The sequence below is a fragment of the Choloepus didactylus genome (assembly GCF_015220235.1).
Source record: "Choloepus didactylus isolate mChoDid1 chromosome Y unlocalized genomic scaffold, mChoDid1.pri SUPER_Y_unloc1, whole genome shotgun sequence".
NCBI lineage: Eukaryota > Metazoa > Chordata > Mammalia > Pilosa > Megalonychidae > Choloepus > Choloepus didactylus.
Window position 1 is genome coordinate 5932520 of NW_023637624.1, and position 17737 is coordinate 5950256.

Genomic DNA, 17737 nt, shown 5'->3' on the forward strand with positions numbered 1-17737 from the left:
CTGGTGAAACATATGACAACATGGATGAACCTTGAAGACATAATGCTGAGCGAAATAAGCCAGGCACAAAAAGAGAAATATTATATGCTACCACTAATGTGAACTTTGAAAAATGTAAAACAAATGGTTTATAATGTAGAATGTAGGGGAACTAGCAGTAGAGAGCAATTAAGGAAGGGGGAACAATAATCCAAGAAGAACAGATAAGCTATTTAACGTTCTGGGGATGCCCAGAAATGACTATGGTCTGTTAATTTCTGATGGGTATAGTAGGAACAAGTTCACAGAAATGTTGCTATATTATGTAACTTTCTTGGGGTAAAGTAGGAACATTTTGGAAGTTAAGCAGTTATCTTAGGTTAGTTGTCTTTTTCTTACTCCCTTGTTATGGTCTCTTTGAAATGTTCTTTTATTGTATGTTTGTTTTCTTTTTAACATTTTTTTTCATACAGTTGATTTAAAAAAGAAGGGAAAGTTAAAAAAAAAAAAAAGAAAAGAAAAACAAGGAAAAAAAATGTAGTGCCCCCTTGAGGAGCCTGTGGAGAATGCAGGGGTATTCGCCTACCCCACCTCCATGGTTGCTAACATCACCACAGACATAGGGGACTGGTGGTTTGATGGGTTGAGCCCTCTACCATAAGTTTTACCCTTGGGAAGACGGTTGCTGCAAAGGAGAGGCTAGGCCTCCGTATAATTGTGCCTAAGAGCCTCCTCCCGAATGCCTCTTTGTTGCTCAGATGTGGCCCTCTCTCTCTGGCTAAGCCAACTTGAAAGGAGAAATCACTGCCCTCCCCCCTACGTGGGATCAGACACCAAGGGGAGTGAATCTCCCTGGCAACGTGGAATATGACTCCCGGGGAGGAATGTAGACCCGGCATCGTGGGACAGAGAACATCTTGACCAAAAGGGGGATGTGAAAGGAAATGAAATAAGCTTCAGTAGCAGAGAGATTCCAAAAGGAGCCAAGAGGTCAGTCCGGTGGGCACTCTTACGCACACTTTAGACAACCCTTTTTAGGCTCTAAAGAATTGGGGTAGCTGGTGGTAGATACCTGAAACTATCAAACTACAACCCAGAACCCATGAATCTCAAAGACAATTGTATAAAAATGTAGCTTATGAGGGGTGACAGTGGGATTGGGAAAACCGTAAGGACCACACTCCCCTTTGTCTAGTTTATGAATGGATGAGTAGAAAAATAGGGGAAGGAAACAAACAAACAAACAGACAAAGGTACCCAGTGTTCTTTTTTACTTCAATTGCTCTTTTTTACTTTAATTATTATTCTTGTTATTTTTGTGTGTGTGCTAATGAAGGTGTCAGGGATTGATTTAGGTGATGAATGTACAACTACGTAATGGTACTGTGAACAATCGAATGTACGATTTGTTTTGTATGACTGCATGGTATGTGAATATATCTCAATAAAATGAAGATTAAAAAAATAAACTAAAAAAAAAAAACTAAAAACAATGTAGCTTATAAGGGGTGACAGTGTGAGTGAGAAAGTCTTGTGGATCACACTCCCTTTATCCAGTGTATGGATGGATGAGTAGAAAACTGGGGACAAAAACTAAATGATATTTCTTCTTATTGCTAAAAAAGAAAAAAAAATTTTTTTCTTGTAGTAATCAGTATGTTCAAGTGCTGATTTTGGTGATAAATGTACAACTTTATGATGATACCGTGAACAACTGATTGTACACTGTGGATAAATGTATGGTATGTGAATATAACTCTATAAAATTGTAGGAAAATATATATATAGGAGTAAAAGTGTTGGAGAAAACATGGTGAGAGGGATGATGCCTCACCAATATGGACTAACTACAATGTGTAAACTCAGAATTGAATTTTAGAACATAGCCTAACGTGGACACAATAATTGTAATAGTCCCTAGATTGTAAACTCTTACAGCAGTTAACTCTATCCCTGAATTGTAATGCTTATCTCTAAACTTTGAGATGCTGATCCCCTAGCGTATAACCTGATTGGTCTCTGGAACAATGCATATCTCTGAGACACCTGAAACTCAGAGCTAGAACTCGGCAGATATGAATGTATTAGTGCATACAGCCACTGTCAAAAAAAAAAAAAAAAAAGAGCTGAAAAAGAGCCCAGACTTCAATTAGTGATATGAATGAAGCAGGTCTGGTTAAGACCAGGGCAAGCCAGGCCAAAGGATAAAGGTTGAAACTGATTGTGTTTTAAAACTTCAACTTTCATATGAGACCAAGGGAATAGATATCTATTTGGTACAGGATCTAAATTTTCTAAACGGTACAACTCTACAGTTGATTTGTTCAAACACCACAATTGCATGGAACTTTGAATAGGAAGTGAGATACAGTAGGTTAGTATAGGCTGGAGTGAAATAGTAACGCAACCCAGAGTAATTTGGGCAGATAATAGAAAATAGATTTACAGCCTCCCCCTCCCCAGCCCCGAGGATCTGGGGGAAGGTGTGGATGTGTTGCACATGATCACCTGGACTGGTGTTGATGTTGTCACAAACATTGGGACTGGCGGTTTGATGTGCTGAGCCCTCGAGCATGGGACGTGCCCTTATGAAGCTCATCACCACAAAGGAGAGTCTAAAGTTGTATGTAATGGTGCCTAAGAGTCTCCCCCTGAGAACCTCTTTGTTGCTCAGATGTGGCCCTCTCTCTCTCTAACTGAGCCATCTCTACAGGTGAACTCGCTGCCCTCCCCCCTACGTGGGAACTGACTCCCAGGGGTGTAAATCTCCCTGGCAATGCAGAATATGACTCCCGGGGATGAATGTGGACCCGGCATCTTGGGACTGAGAGTATCTTCTTGACCAAAAGGGGGATGCAAAATGAGACGAGATGGTTTCAGTGGCTGAGAGATTCCAAATGGGGTTGAGAGGTCACTCTGGTGGGCATTCTTATGCACTATACAGATAACCCCTCTTAGGCTTTAATGTATTGGAATAGCTAGAAGTAAATACCTGAAACTACCAAACTCCAACCCAGCAGTCTGGACTCCTGAAGACAATTATATAATAATGTAGATTACAAGGGGTGACAGTGTGATTGTGAAGACCTTGTGGATCCCACCCCCTTTATCTAGTGTATGGATAAGTGGAGGAATGGGGATAAAAACTAAAGGACAAATGGGGTGGGATGGGGGGATGATTTGGATGTTTTTTTTCAACTTTTATTTTTTATTCTTGTTCTGGTTCTTTCTGATGTAAGGAAAATGTTCAGAGATAGATTGTGGTGATGAATGCATAACTATGTTATCATACTGTGGACAGTGGATTGTATATCATGGATGACTGTATGGTGTGTGAATGTATTTCAGTAAAACTGAGTTTAATAAAAAAAAGAGTCAAAAACTAAATGATAAATAGGGTCGGATGGGGTGATGGTTTGGGTACTCTTTTTTACCTTTATTTTTTATTCTTAATCTGATTCTTTCTGGTGTAAGGAAAATGTTCGAAAACAGATTGGGGTGATGAATGCATAACTATATGATGGTACTGTGAACAGTTGATTATACACCATGGGTGAGTGTATGGTATGTGAATACATCTCAATAAAACTGAATTTAATTAAAAAAAAAAGAGTGCCTGAGTTTGAGGTCATATTAAATAGGCATTAATAGAAGAAATGTTAAGAGATGCCCAGATTTGAGGTCAGAACAAAGAGACAGTGATGGTAGAAGGGTTAATAGAGGCCCAAATTCAAGGTCAAAACTGAGGCTCCTTGTGGTTGAAATGGGGCACGAGGGCACTGATCACAGAAAATAATTAACAGGAGCCCAAGTTCAAGGTCAGATCAGGAGAGAATTGCTTACGGAATCCTACGCAGAAGCCTTGGCTTGAGATTTGACCAGTGGTACACTGATAGGGTAATAATTAACAAAGGCCCAGCTTCAAGTTCAGACCAGAGAGGCACTTTTGATGTAGTTAACAAACGCACAGGTTCAAAGTCAGACAAAGGGCACTGATCATGGGATTGTTAATAGAGGCCTGGATTTGAGGCAAGATGGGAGTGGCCTTGATAGTGGGATAGTTAACAGAGCTCCAAATTAACTGTCAAGCCAGAGGCACAGTGATAATGGACAGTTAACAGAGGCCTGAGTTTGACCAATAACATTATTTTTAATTCATTACTTATTTATTCATGATCTATTCCCCATTAGGCCATGAATCAAGAAAAAGTCTTGCGAGGAGGAATTTAAGGCAGAATGTCAACTCTGCCACCTCAGAATTACACAAGGAAGAAAACTTGCAAAATCCTGCCCAACAGCATGATCAAGCATTTTGATTCCAGATTCAATAACACAAACAGTGCAAAGAACAGAAAGCATTAAAGAAAAGAGGTTGCCCAAATTTTCTTGCCTGTCCACCAACTTTAGTTAAAATCGAGCATCTATTTGGTGTTACATAATGTGCAGAAAAGAATGAGCATAGCAGGCCTCAACTGCTCACCTTGGAAAGGCCCATTTGCAAGGGTGGCCCTTGGCTGGTGGGTGGGAACTTGAATTTTGGAAGGGTTCCCACCATTCTCTGACAAGTGTGGCTCACTGTGCTTAAATTGTTTGAACAAACAGTGTAATACATGCTGAACAGCTGCTCTCCCCTGGGAATCTGGAATGTTGATATGTGCTAGGCAAAGGGTACCTATGGGACTGACCCCAGCAAAAACCTTGGACCCCTGGGCTCATGACACCTTTCCGGGTAGATAACATTCCACGAGTGTTGTCACAACTCGTTGCTGGAAGAATTAAGTGTGTCCTGTATGACTCCACCGGGAGAGGACCCTCGGTAGCTTGTGCCTGGTATTTCCCGTACTTTGCCCCATAGGCCTTTTACCTTGGCTGATTTTCCTCTATATCCTTTCCCTATAATAAATGATGGCCATGAATACAACTAGATACTGGGTCTTGGGAATCCTCCTAGCAAATCATTGAACCTGGGGTGGTCTTGGGGACCTCCAGCACACATAGGTACATCTTGATCACATGGACCATCCAGCTTACTGTTATTCCTATCTCATCACCATTTACTTTAAGGCATCCAGAAGTACCAGTTGGGAATGATTTGGCTGAAAGTAACCAAACTGTCAAATAAAGTAGATCAAACAAACAGGAGATTGTTTTTCTCCTCTGTTATGGTTTGCTAAAGCTGCTGGAATGCAATATATGAGAAATGGGTTGTCTTTTACAATGGGGATTTATTAGGTTATAAATTTACAGTTCTAAGGCTGTGAAAAGTCCAAATTAAGGCATCAACAGGATGATACCTTCTCTGAAGAAAGGCTGCTGGCATCCAGGACACTTCTTTCACATCAGAAGGCCCATGGCTGGCATCTTCTCATCCTTCTCTCCTGGGTTTCGTTTGTTTCAGCTCCCGGCTTCAGTGGATTCCTCTCTCAGCTTCTGTGGGTGTGTCCTTATCTCTCCACTTCTCTGGGGCTTCTATGAACTTCTCTTAATTTAATCTCTCTACTTCTGTGTCTATTTTATCCTGTTATAAAGGATTTTAGCAAGGAGATTAAGACCCACCTTGAATGGAGTGGATCACATCTCAGTTGAAATAACCTAATCAAAAGTTCCCATCCACGATCAGTCTACAGCCACAGGAATGGATTAAAAGAACATGGCCATAAAGGGTAAAGGTTGAAAGTGACTTTGTGTTAATACTTCAACTTCCACGTGAGACCAAGGGAAGAGATGTTTATTTGGTATAGGACCCATATTTTCTAAACAATATAACTTCTACAGTCAGTTTGTTCAAACACCACAATTACACGGAACTTTGAATAGGAAGTGAGATATGGTAGGTCTGTATATGTTAGAAATAGCGACACATCCCAAAGTAATTTGGGCAGAGAATAAAAATATATATTCAGGGACCCCCTGAGGGGCTGGGGGAGGATGTGGAGGTGTTGGACTTCCTCACCTGGATTGTTGCTGATGTTCTCACAAACATTGGGGATTGATGGCTTGACATGCTGAGCCCTCTGTCTTGGGGCTTGCCCCTATGCAGCTTGTTACTGCAAAGGAGAGGCTAAACCTGCTTATAATTGTGCCTAAGGATCTCCCCGAGTGCCTCTTTGTTACTCAGGTGTGGCCCTCTCTAACTAAGCCACCTTGGCAGGTGATCTCACTGCCCACTTCCCCCCCCCATGTGGGACCTGACTCCCAAGGGTGTAAATCTCCCTGGCAACGTAGGATATGATGACTCCCAAGGATGAATCTGGACCCAGCATTGTGGGAATGAGAACATCTTGACCAAAAGGGGGATGCGAAATGAAATAAAGCTTCAGTGGCTGAGAGATTTCAAATGGAGTCAAGAGGTCACTCTGGTGGACATTCTTATGCGCTACATAGATAACACTTTTTAGGTTTTGTTGTATTGGAATAGTTAGAAGTAAATACCTGAAACTATCAAACTCCAACCCAGCAGTATGGACTCCTGAAGATGATTGTATAACAATGTAGATTATAAGGGGTGACAGTGTGATTGTGAAAACCCTGTGGATTGCACTCTCTTTATCCAGTGTATGGATGGAAGAGTAGAAAAATGGGGACAAAAATTAGATGAAAAACAGGGTGGGATGGGGGGATGAAATGATTTGGGTGTTCTTTTTTACTTTCATTTTTATTCTTATTTTTATTGTTTTCAGAGTAAGGAAAATGTTCAAAAATTGATTAGGGTGATGAATGCACAACTATATGATGGTACTGTGAATAGCTGATTGTACACTGTGGATGATTGTATGGTATGTGAATATATCTCAATAAAACTGAATTCAAAAAAAAAAGAACATGGCCTTTTCTGGGGTACATAAAAGCCTTAAACCACCTCATCCTCCAACAATGCTGCTTGTGTTGGTTCAGTGACCCAACACTGCTGAACCCAGTTAGGATCCAGTGACCCTAAAAGTCTCAAGATGTTACCCGCAGTTGCCACTGATGCATCTGGATATGGCAGCATATGAAGCTGGAGGGAAGAGGGCAGGGAGAGCCAGAGTCTCTGATGTTTTTGGTAACTTGGTTTCAGGATAACAGGACAGGTCATTCATAAGGGATTTGGGTTGTTTATCTCCCTCTCTATACCCCAAGCTCTCTTTCCTGACTCAGGAAAGGCTTTAGTAATGCTCCCCGCTCAAATACTGAACATCACCTTTTGGTCCCCGAGCTGTTCAGGGCTCAACTTTGGACCTGGGGGCAGACATGGGAGAAGACAGGGCTGTTTAAATGCTTCCCTGGAGATGGAGAGAGAGTCCCCCTTACCTCCACCCCACAGCAGGAGCCCCTTTTGGGCTGACGGTTGTTCCTACACCAGCTTGGAGCTCCAACTATTTAACAGTTCTGCCCACTGCTTGTGGGAAACCCGATGCACTGCGGGTGTGTGTGTGGGGCAGTGCCCTGAGAAACCAGCAGAGTCTGGCTGCCTAAGGCGACGTGGTAGAACCCCACAGTCCCCACCTCCGACTCCTCTGCTGCTACCACCCCTGGTGCAAGTCCCCGTCAGTGCTTGCCTGAACTGTTGCAGCAGTCCCGACTGGTTCTGTTTTCATCCGTACCCCCTTGTCTGTTTTCTTTACAGCAGCCAGAGGGATCCTGTTAACAACCAAGTGAGATCACGCCTATCCTCTGCTCAAAACCCTCCAGTGACTAACCCCTCACTCAGAGGAAAAGCCCAAGCCCTCGCCAGGATCCAATGAGCCCCACACGATCTGGCCTCTCTGACCTCATCTACTACCATACCGTGGCCCACCACGTGGCCTCTAGTGTTCCTTCTGGCACATTCCAGTCTCAGCATCTTTGCAATGGCTTTTCTCTCTGCATAGAATACCCGCCCCACTCCCACATCTCCTTCCACTAGAATGTATGGAAAGGGATATCTGTCAGTTTAGATCACCACTGTATCCCCAGTGCCGAGAACATTTCCTGGCCCACAGTAAGTATTCATTAACGTTCGCTGAATGAGTGACTGTGTAAAACACCTAAAACCATGCCTGTGACACAGTAGACATTCAGTAAATGCTTGTTAAACGAGGGAACAAACAAATGAGTACATGGACCCAATTCCATTTTGGGTCCCAGAGCTTCCCACCCTTCCCATCACCCCCTGCACCCCTCATCAGACTGGGGAGCTATCAGCATGATCACAGAAACTTTACAAACACAAGGTGGGAGGGGGTGGGAAAGTGGATGGTGGCAGGGCCGGAAGGACCCTACTTCTGCTCCCGCCTCCAGACAATGACCATGCCGCTGGCATCACTGGAGGCGAGCAGACTCTCGTCGCAGTTGAAGCTGACGTCGAGCACAGGTGCGCTGTGGCCCTGCAGCTTGTTGACAGCAGCCTTCGCTGCCCGCTCCACATCAAAGAAGTGCACACACATGTCCTCGCTGCCTGTCACTGCCCAGGTGAGAGGGAGAGGGCATCAGAAGGCACCAGGGTGCCCCAGGTGTGAAGTCTCTGAGGTGTGGAGGAATTTATGCCCAAGTGGTGAAGTTCACAGTGGGTGGGTGGGGAGCGTCTGTCTCCAAGAATGGGAGAGCACCTAGCTTTTTGGGTTCTGTGGCCAGAGTAGGAAGTCTCTGAGATCTTTGGGGGATTGGTGTCTCAGGTTGTGAGGTTTCTGAGCTGACTGGGTTCTGTGTTCAAAGAATGCGTTCTCTGAGCTGTTGAGAGCTGTGAGGCCTGGAATGAGGTGCTGGGGTGCAGAGGTTGTGAGGCCCAAGAAATCAAGGCCTCCAAGCGTCATGCTGTCTGAGGCCAGATCAGTGCCAGCTTTGGTCCCCGCCCCTCCCCAACCACCCAGACACCCTGACCCTGAGGGACTTACCCACACAGGCCTCCTGGCGGAAGGACATGAGGGGGAAGAAGATGCTGCACACGGGGTGGGAGCTCTGCTCAATGGGGAAACTCCTCTTCAGCTGCAGGGTGCCCTCGTTGTCCACTACCCTGAGGGGAGGGTTGGGAGAGCAAGTCAGGGTGAAGCCCCGGCCCCAGAAGGGGGACCAACGGTGAGCCAGTCTGTGTTCCCACCCCTGAACACAAGTTCTTTTCAAGGTACATGAAATCCAGTCTTGAGACGACAGCATAGACCTGTAAGGTATGAGCTGATGTGTGAATCTGTGATGGTTCATAGTCTCTTGATATAAGTGGGGAGCCTCTGAAGTTTAATTCACTAGTTTTTCTTTCTAAGGGTCTCTAAAAGACAAGCACAAAGAAAAGAAATGGCTGGAAGAATTGTGGGACATCTACATTACGAAATTCTCCACAGTCGTTAAAAAGAACAAACTAAAGGCTACTGCAGGAGACCTGGGTTAGAAAAGTGAGATGTGGAAAAGGATGGAGAAGGAGCCCATTTCTGTAAAACAGTGACCTTCCCTCAAAAACGTGTGGCTGTGTGTGCATACCTAGGATTATATGATAGAGAATCAAACATGGAAAGATACATATGAAGTTATTAATATGCTTTATTGTGGCAGCGGAGGGCTGATGTGGCAGGTGGGAGGAGGAGAGAAAGGAGAAGATGGGAGAACTGGACAGAAGAATTAAAAGTATATGTAAATTAAAAATTAAAAGTAAACATACGTCTCAAGAAAAAGTGTTTTAAAAGGAGAAAAAATAAAATATTAAAATAAAAAGCATCCTGCTAAATATGACTCCCGGGGATGAATCTGGACCTGGAATTGTGGTATTGAGAACATATTCTTGACCAAAAGGGGGATGCAAAATGAAATGAAATAAACTTTCAGTGGCTGAGAGATTTCAAATGGAGTCGAGAGGTCACTCAGGTGGACATTCTTATGCACTATATAGATAACACCTCTTAGGCTTTAATGTATTGGAATAGCTAGAAGTAAATACCTGAAACTACCAAACTCCAACCCAGCAGTCTGGACTCCTGAAGACAATTATATAATAATGTAGATTACAAGGGGTGACAGTGTGATTGTGAAGGCCTTGTGGATCACACTCCCTTTATCCAGTGTATGGATGGATGAGTAGAAGGATCGGGATAAAAACTAAATGACAGGTGGGGTGGGATGGGGGGATGGTTTGGGTGTTCTTTTTTTACTTTTATTTTTTATTCTTATTCTGATTCTTTCTGGTCTAAGAAAAATGTTCAAAAATGGATTGGGGTGATGAATGCATAACTATATGACGGTACTGTGAACAGCTGATTGTATACCATGGATGATTGTATGGTATGTGAATGTACCTCAATAAAACTGGATTTTTAAAAAAAGCATCCTGCTAAGCAGTTTTCAGGCTTGGCTGGATCACTTGGGGGAACTTTTAAATATACCAATGCCCAGTCCCACCCCCAAAGCTTTGACACCACTGACCTAGAGTGGGACCTGGGCATTATTTTTTTTAAGCTCTTCAGATCATTACAATGTAAAGCCCTAGCTGAGAACTGCATTTGGGTAACATGACAAATGTGAGTGCGGAGTATTTAACCAAATAAAAACTAAATGAAACCAAAAAATAAAAGAAAATAAGTAAAGGAAGCAGACCTCTCTCCTCCAGGAACTCTGATCAATTGAGAAGACGGGACCTCTCCTCTAAGGGAGCCTCATAAATGGAGATATTAACACTACCTACCTCACAGGGTGTTACATGAGGATTAAATGGGGTGATATGTATAAAGGCTTGGAACAGGGCCTGGTCAAAGCAATTGCTATGAGTGTTAGCTGTTACTATAAGTACTACTACTGACATTATTATTTTTGTTAGTTTATTACTGACACTGGACCTCCACCCTCAGTGAAAATAATCTGATGGAAGAAACAGGCACTTGACCCTTACACGGCTCTGGTGTGATGGGGGAGATAAGTCTTCTGTCTTCTGTCCCAGTTTGATGGAGGTGTTGGGCCCTCCACCCCCATGGGGCATTGACAGGGGAAACCCACCTGTAGAGCAGCAGCTTGTTGAGACAAATGTTGATGAGCAGCGAGGGGTCCCGGGCCTCACGGCTAACCCAGGAACGGGCGGAGATGCTGGTCACAGAGCTACCCTCATGTACCACCAGACGCTTGGCTCTGGTCAGCTTCCCTGCAGTAACCAAGGGGGTGAAGGCAAAGGTAAGGGCGAAGGCAGGGCACTAGGAGGGCAGGACAGGGAGCAACCAGACACAGACCTGGGGTCTGCTTACCTGTGGCCATGTCAAAGAGGAAGGAGAAGACACTGCCGCAGTCGTCGCCTGCCCAGAGCAGCCAGCCAGGGGCATCGAAGGACAGAGCAAGGACCCAGCCCATCAGCTTGCTGGAGCCGCCCTTCACTTTCTTGCCCGTGGAAATGTTCATGACGTGCACGTTGTGCTTGGAATTCCCCACCTGTGGGTGGAACCCACACACACCATCATTCTGCTTCCAGCCAGTCCCTCCTTGAAGCTGACCACTGTGGGGATCCTGCTGATGGAACTAAAGAGGTTGATGGCCTGCAATCCTGTTTCTGACTGGTCCCTCCTGGAGTCTAGTCACAGCAGGGTTGCAGCAGGTAGACTAGAAGGTGACCCTTGCTTGTAATCCTCCTCTTGGCCGGTCCCTCTCATGATCTGACCAGAGTAGAACAGCTGCTCATGGGACTAAATGGGGTCTCAAACTCACAAGGCTGTTCCTTGGCCAGTGCCCCCTGTGGTCTGAACACCACAGTGCTATCCCAGACCTACAATGATAGTTTCCTCTGCTCCCTGACTTGTCCTTCCTGGAGGCTTCACTACAGTAAGGCAGCTGCTGATGGAATCAAAAGGATCCCAGACCATAAGCTCACCCTTTGCCAATTCCCCCTGTATTTTACACTCCACGGGCCGTATCAAACTTTTAATTTCTGTCCCGGCCAGCGGGACGTTCAACGGAAGCTCCAAATCCTGTGAGAGAGGAATGGTATGGGACAAGAGGCACGAGAAACTACAGCAAGACAGGTTTCTGATCAAGCTGCAAAACTTTATTGAAGAGGCAGGGTATATATACTCTAAGGTAGAGGGAGTGGCTAGTACGAACGGGTGGCGGCCTAGGATTGGTGGCTGCAAAGGCGGGTGGCGGTCTAGGATTGGCTGCTGCTGTTGCTAGGGCGGATGGCAGATGTAAGGCTAGCACAGGATTGGTGGCTACTGTTGCTGGGGTAGAAGGCAGGTAGTAAAGCTAGCACTCTAGGCGCAAATCTTAGGCGCGAACAGCTATCACTTCCGTAGAAGGCTGAGGGCAACTTAAGCCGCTATTGCATCAGCCCTAGCGGTCATGTTGCATATCTCCGGCATCGCTGAGGGTGGATTTTATGCATGCTACCTTAATCGTCCCCAACAAATTTCCTTCCCTTGCACCAATCTATGCTGGAGTTTGACCCCAGTGGGGCTGCCAGTGACATACAAGATAAAGTTTCACAAGCATAATCCTGTTCCCCAGCCAGTACCCACTGCAGTCAGAAGACAGGAGAACAGCTGCTGATAGGACCATGGGGTCCCACATCTGTAACCCTACCCACTACTAGTGACCCAGGAGTGTACCACAGTGGGGCCGTCCTGAACCAATAATTGCACTCACATTTCTCTGACCCATTTCCCTTTAGGTCTGACCACAGTAGGACTGTTGTCATTGGGACAACAGGGGTCTTGGAACCATCATCCTGCCCCCAGGAAGTACCCCTTATTGCTCTGATTCCCTCGGAAAGCCTGAGCCCCCACCCTTCAGACCTGGAACTCTCACCCTTGGTGACCACAGTGTGGTTGGTGACCACAGTGAGGTCGTTGTTGACAGGCTGGAAGGTGCAGCAGAGCAATTCAGCGCCATCGGGGTCAGGGATCTCCCAGATACAGCGGCCATCCTCGAAGGCCCAGATACGCATGGTGGCATCAAGCGAGGTGGACACAAGGATGTCACTGGAGAGGGACCAGGCAAAGTCGGAGACACCAAGGGTGTGGCCCCGCAGCACACGGAGCACAGTGGGCGGGGCAGGCACCAGCTGGCACAGTGAGATGCTGCCATCCAGTGAGCAGCAGGCCAGGCGGTGCCGGTCATCATTGGCGAAGCGCACCCTTGGGACTGCAAGGCCAAGGAGCCATTGGTGGGAGTCGGTCCACTCACTGGGTGCTTTAGTTTATAAAAAGTCCCAGTCTGTATGCTAGCGGCTGGAACCCACTGCCCAAGGCAGACTGGGCTCTGTAAAGGGCTTTCCTTGACTGATAAAGGGAGCTGTAGCCCCAGAAGGCCCTCTGCAAAAGTTCCCTATATTTTAGCAAGTACCTTATGGATCAAAAAAGTCTTTTGCAATGTGACAAAGCTCCTACATCTCAGCAAACACTTAACAGTTACAAAAGCCTTGGCAATCTGCCAAGCCTTGATACTGTGTAACCCACTCTGCCCTTTACAAAGGGATTTGTCTTCAGCAAAGGCTCTGAACTCTTCCAAGTAACTCGCAAACCCAAAAGCCTTTTGCAAAGTGCTCTTTTAAACTTTGGAGGCTCTTCACAGGATGCGGGGTACCTGAAATTTTGCAGAGGGTTTTTCTATTTGCAAAAGGCTTTATGGACTTTAATTCCTTCTTCTGAAGTGTGCCAGAGGCTTCGCATTTCAGAAAAGGGTGCCAGGGGTGGCTGCTGGAGTTTGGGAGAAAGTTTGGTGATGGAACCTGCCACCCACTGGCTTACCTGCCTCATCCACATGCTGGTCAAAGACATGGTACATGCCTGCGAAGGCACAGTTCTCACTCAGCGATGTGTCCGCAGCCATGGCCCGACTTGCCTCTGCCGCTGACGTGGGCACAACACTGCCAGGGGGCCTGACAGGAGGTAGGTATGTGTGTTTGGCTTGCCATTGTACTGTGGGCCCTCTTCTCCCCACAAAGCCCCCCACTCTTCCCTGCCTCTGGTGCATACCTAGCCTCATGGACAGTGCAGTTCATCTGAGCCTGCAGCTGGTAGGAGCCACGGCTGACGGAACGGCGGTGCCCACGGGCCCCCAGGGCCCGAGGATCATCCTCAAAGTCCTGCAAATGGAGAGGGTCAGGGTGAGTACATCCTGAAAACAGCCTGTGAGGTCCTGTGACATCTGGAGCCTTCAAATTATACCCATGACCAAGATCCCTTCTCACCAAGTCCACTGCTGCCAACATCACTGTTCTCCTGGGGTACTGCAGTGGCCTCACTAGTTCCCCTGCAACGACCCTTGCTCTGCTCTGTAGATACTTGATAAATGTTTGGTGAACAAAGAACTAACACTCTTCCCCCAGAAAACCACTTGGCTTGGTCTCTCTCTTCATTTGGGTCTCATCTCAACTGACATCTCCTCAGAGAGGTCTTCCCTGATCATCACCATCAAAAACAGCTCCCCTCTGCCCCCCATGCCAATCTTTTTTTATCCCTTAAGTCTGCTTTATGTTTCCAGCTTAACATTTCTCACTACCAGACATGGCATGTATTGACTTGGTTATCTGGTTTGCTGTATGCTTATTGACCTATTTGTTTTCTTTATTGCCTGTCCATCAGCCTGTTTATCTTGTTTATTATCTGTTTATTGACTTATTTATCTTGTATATCATCTCTCTCTCTCTTTTTTCCTCTGCTGATCCTGAGCACCTGGAACAGTGCATGGTACACTGCAGGTGCTTGACTGAAGTCTGCTGAGTGAATGCATGGAGACAGGTGGTCAGCAAGGCAGGCAGCGCAGCAAGGAGCTCACCTCCATGCGGTCGAGGGTAGTACGGCTGCTGCGTACAATGCTGTTGCCACAGGCGCGAGCGCAGCCTGGTTCGGAGAGGGGCCCATAGCGCTGGCCCAACAGCTGCCCACGCAGTCTCAGGTACTACCGACGCAGGGCTGGGGGATGCTCAGCCTTAGCATTCTCCCGCAGCAGCTGGCTGCGCTGCCTGATGTACTGTGTCCGAAACTGGGGAAATGCTGGCGTGCAGTACGCGTTGTACCTGCCGGGGCAGGACGCAGGGCAGGCCGCAGGCACAGGACAGAGGGGACTCAATCAGCTCAGGAGACAGGCAAGGCAAATGAGGTGTGTGGCAATGAGTGGGAGTCAGGATGGCAAGAGGAATTAGCATCAAGCTAGAGTGGTGATGGGGAGAATGTTCCCTCTGGTGTTGTGATGAGGACATCTGCAGTAGTCAAGGGAACCGGTCTGGTGGGGTGATGGGGTTAGTGTGGGGACAATGAAGTCAGTATGCAGCTTTACTGGGGTTGGTGTGGGTGACCCAGTACAGGCAATAATACAGGTCAGTGTGGCATGGTGATGGGGGTTACTGTGGGGTGGTGTTGGGATCAGTCTGGGGACTGATGCAGTCCGATTGGGGAAGTGATGATGGTAAGAGAAGTCTGGAGGGCAATAATGGGGGACAAGCTGTCACCAGCCTGAGCTCCATCCCTCCTCCGCCCCCACAAAGGATCTAGCAACGAGGCCTCTTTGCGCATGCCCGCATCTGACCGCATTTCCCCCTCTGGCCTGGCCATTTCACTGCAGGTGGGTACCCACACCCCGCTAATGCGCACGCTCACCTTTGGCGTGCCCAGGCAGCAGCATAAAGCACGTTTTCCTCCCAGCCTCACTTATCGCCATTGCGCATGCACTATAGTAACTTCCGCTCCCGTGGGCTTCGACCCCAGGCCTCACCTCGAGTCTACTGCTAAGACCTGCTGCCACACCGCGGCCATTCCCTAGCCTCCGGACCCCTCGTCCGGCGCGTCCGCCCGCGGGACAAGGGCCCTGAACGTCAGCTTCCCAGGTCCCAAGGGAAGGGACTTGGCCATGCCCCTTCCGCTAAGCGAACGTTGCCGTAGACACTGAGTCCCACCACACAGGGACGTCGCGAAGCCCCACCCACCTCAAATGCACCTGGCATTACATGGTCATCACCCCCGCCCAACCCGTCGGGCAGCTCCCGGATGACTCATAGCTGCGCTTCACATCTCACCCCGCCCCTCCCCGGTCGCCATAGCGACGCTCCTCCCCCGCCGAGCAATCCTTATTGGCATCCCCCACCCATCTTGCCCGCGTTGCCCCCCGCCTTCCCTTCGCGGGTCCAAGAGCAGGGCCCGGGACCGGGGACCACCTCCGGGGCTGCCTCCGGCTCTTGAGGCCCCCGAGGCGGCCCTGAGACCAGTGTCACCCTTTTCTTCTGTCTCTCTTCTCGCTTTCTCAGGCTCCAGGCAAGATGGCCGCTCGCTGCCAGGAAGGATTGCTCAGCGCAGAGAGAATCGATGGGAATTCTCCCTAGGGCATGGGAGAGCCGCGCAGGCGCACTGAGGAACAGTAGCTTCTGGCATGAGGACAGACGCTCCGCCCTTCAAATTCTAGCCCCAATCCCTATAGCACTTCTTGTATACACAAGGGATAATAACTTTCAAAGGCCACAGGGATCAGGGCGAGTCTGCGAATCATTTACCCAAAATAGGATCAAAAATACGATTTTCAAACAAAAAAAGAAACAACTTCCTTTTGAAAAAGCATCCAATGCCTCTTAGCAGCATAGTATTTGCCAAGGGAGAGCTGAAGCATAGAATAAAATAAAATTTTAAGTGAATTTCCCTAGCTTTGATATTCCTTGTTCATTAAGTTCCTGGTATCTAAGAAGGCAAGATTTATCCCATTTTTTAAACCTTAAACTTTTTTTTTTTGCCTTTGAATTGGTTCAAATGGCCTGACAGGCCCACTCCTTCAGGGATCATATATGCAAAGTTCTTCGGTTCTTAGAGTGCCAGGTGGGCCTCTGGACACCCCTTGGGTGAGAAGAGTCCGTTCTCTGTATCTGACTGAGGGTGGGATGGGGGTGGTGGTTATCCAACCACCGGGGAAGCTAGGTCTCTACAGGCAGAAGACATCAGGCAAAACACGCTTTGAGGTTTGGACACAAGGATGCTATCAGAATCATCTTTTGTTTTAACTCTAACAGGAAGATGCAACTCAAACCATTCATCTTAATGTCGTCAGGATAAATGGAATTGACAATGTTGAAATACAAGGTTTAGTGGCGTCCTATTGGATCTTAACATCAACTGACACAATTTTCAAGAGTTATTTTTCCCACTATTTTAAAAAATAACAATCATATGAACAATGTCTTAAAACCACTTGCAAGTAGGAGACACATCCAAAAATATATTCCCCTTTTTTGTGTTCTAACACTGTATGTACTGACTTTGCATCTCCCTTGTTCATGTAACTAAGCTATCACTGTCTTTCCATATTAAATATCTTACCACGTTTGCTAAAGAATGAACCCTATTTCACTGCACAAACTTGTAACCTTAACAAGAACTACTAACATTTACTGAGCATGGACAACATACTGGGCACTTTTCATGGTGATTTACCCATATTAATCCATTTAATCCTAAAAACTTAACATTGTGGGTGCTACTATTTTTCCCATTTTATAGATGAGAAAACCTGAAGCCCAGGGGAGTCCAGGGCCACATTTTATGGAACTGACCTATTTGTGACAAGCATTGAGTTTATTTCCAAGTTCTTTTGTCACTATAAAAGGTGCTGTCATAAATGTCTTTTCCATTTACCTTGCCCCTCCCTGGAAAGAGCTCTGCCCCTCCATCCCATCATTCTTCCAAAGAAACATGGTGGTGGGAGGAAAGCACAAGAATCAGCAGTGTCAGAGATTTACTGGCTCACTATCCAAATTCTTTGTTTTTACAATATTCCTATATTAAAATTTCAAAACATTAATTCTAAAACCTCATTCCTATAAGGCTATAAGATCCTAGATAGAATCACTTCATGTCAGGGC

General features: G+C 46.6%; 1 protein-coding gene across 1 annotated transcript; it reads right to left on the minus strand.

Moving 5' to 3' along the window:
* Positions 1-8138: 8138 nt before the first annotated feature.
* WDR13 (WD repeat domain 13) lies at positions 8139-15932 on the minus strand. The gene is given in 10 exon segments (XM_037824683.1): positions 8139-8401; positions 8832-8950; positions 10912-11053; positions 11154-11334; positions 12731-13038; positions 13644-13774; positions 13872-13981; positions 14674-14880; positions 15610-15713; positions 15911-15932. Coding segments are annotated over 10 exon segments (1509 nt in total). The 3' UTR covers positions 8139-8216.
* Between the last annotated feature and the right edge of the window lie 1805 nt (positions 15933-17737).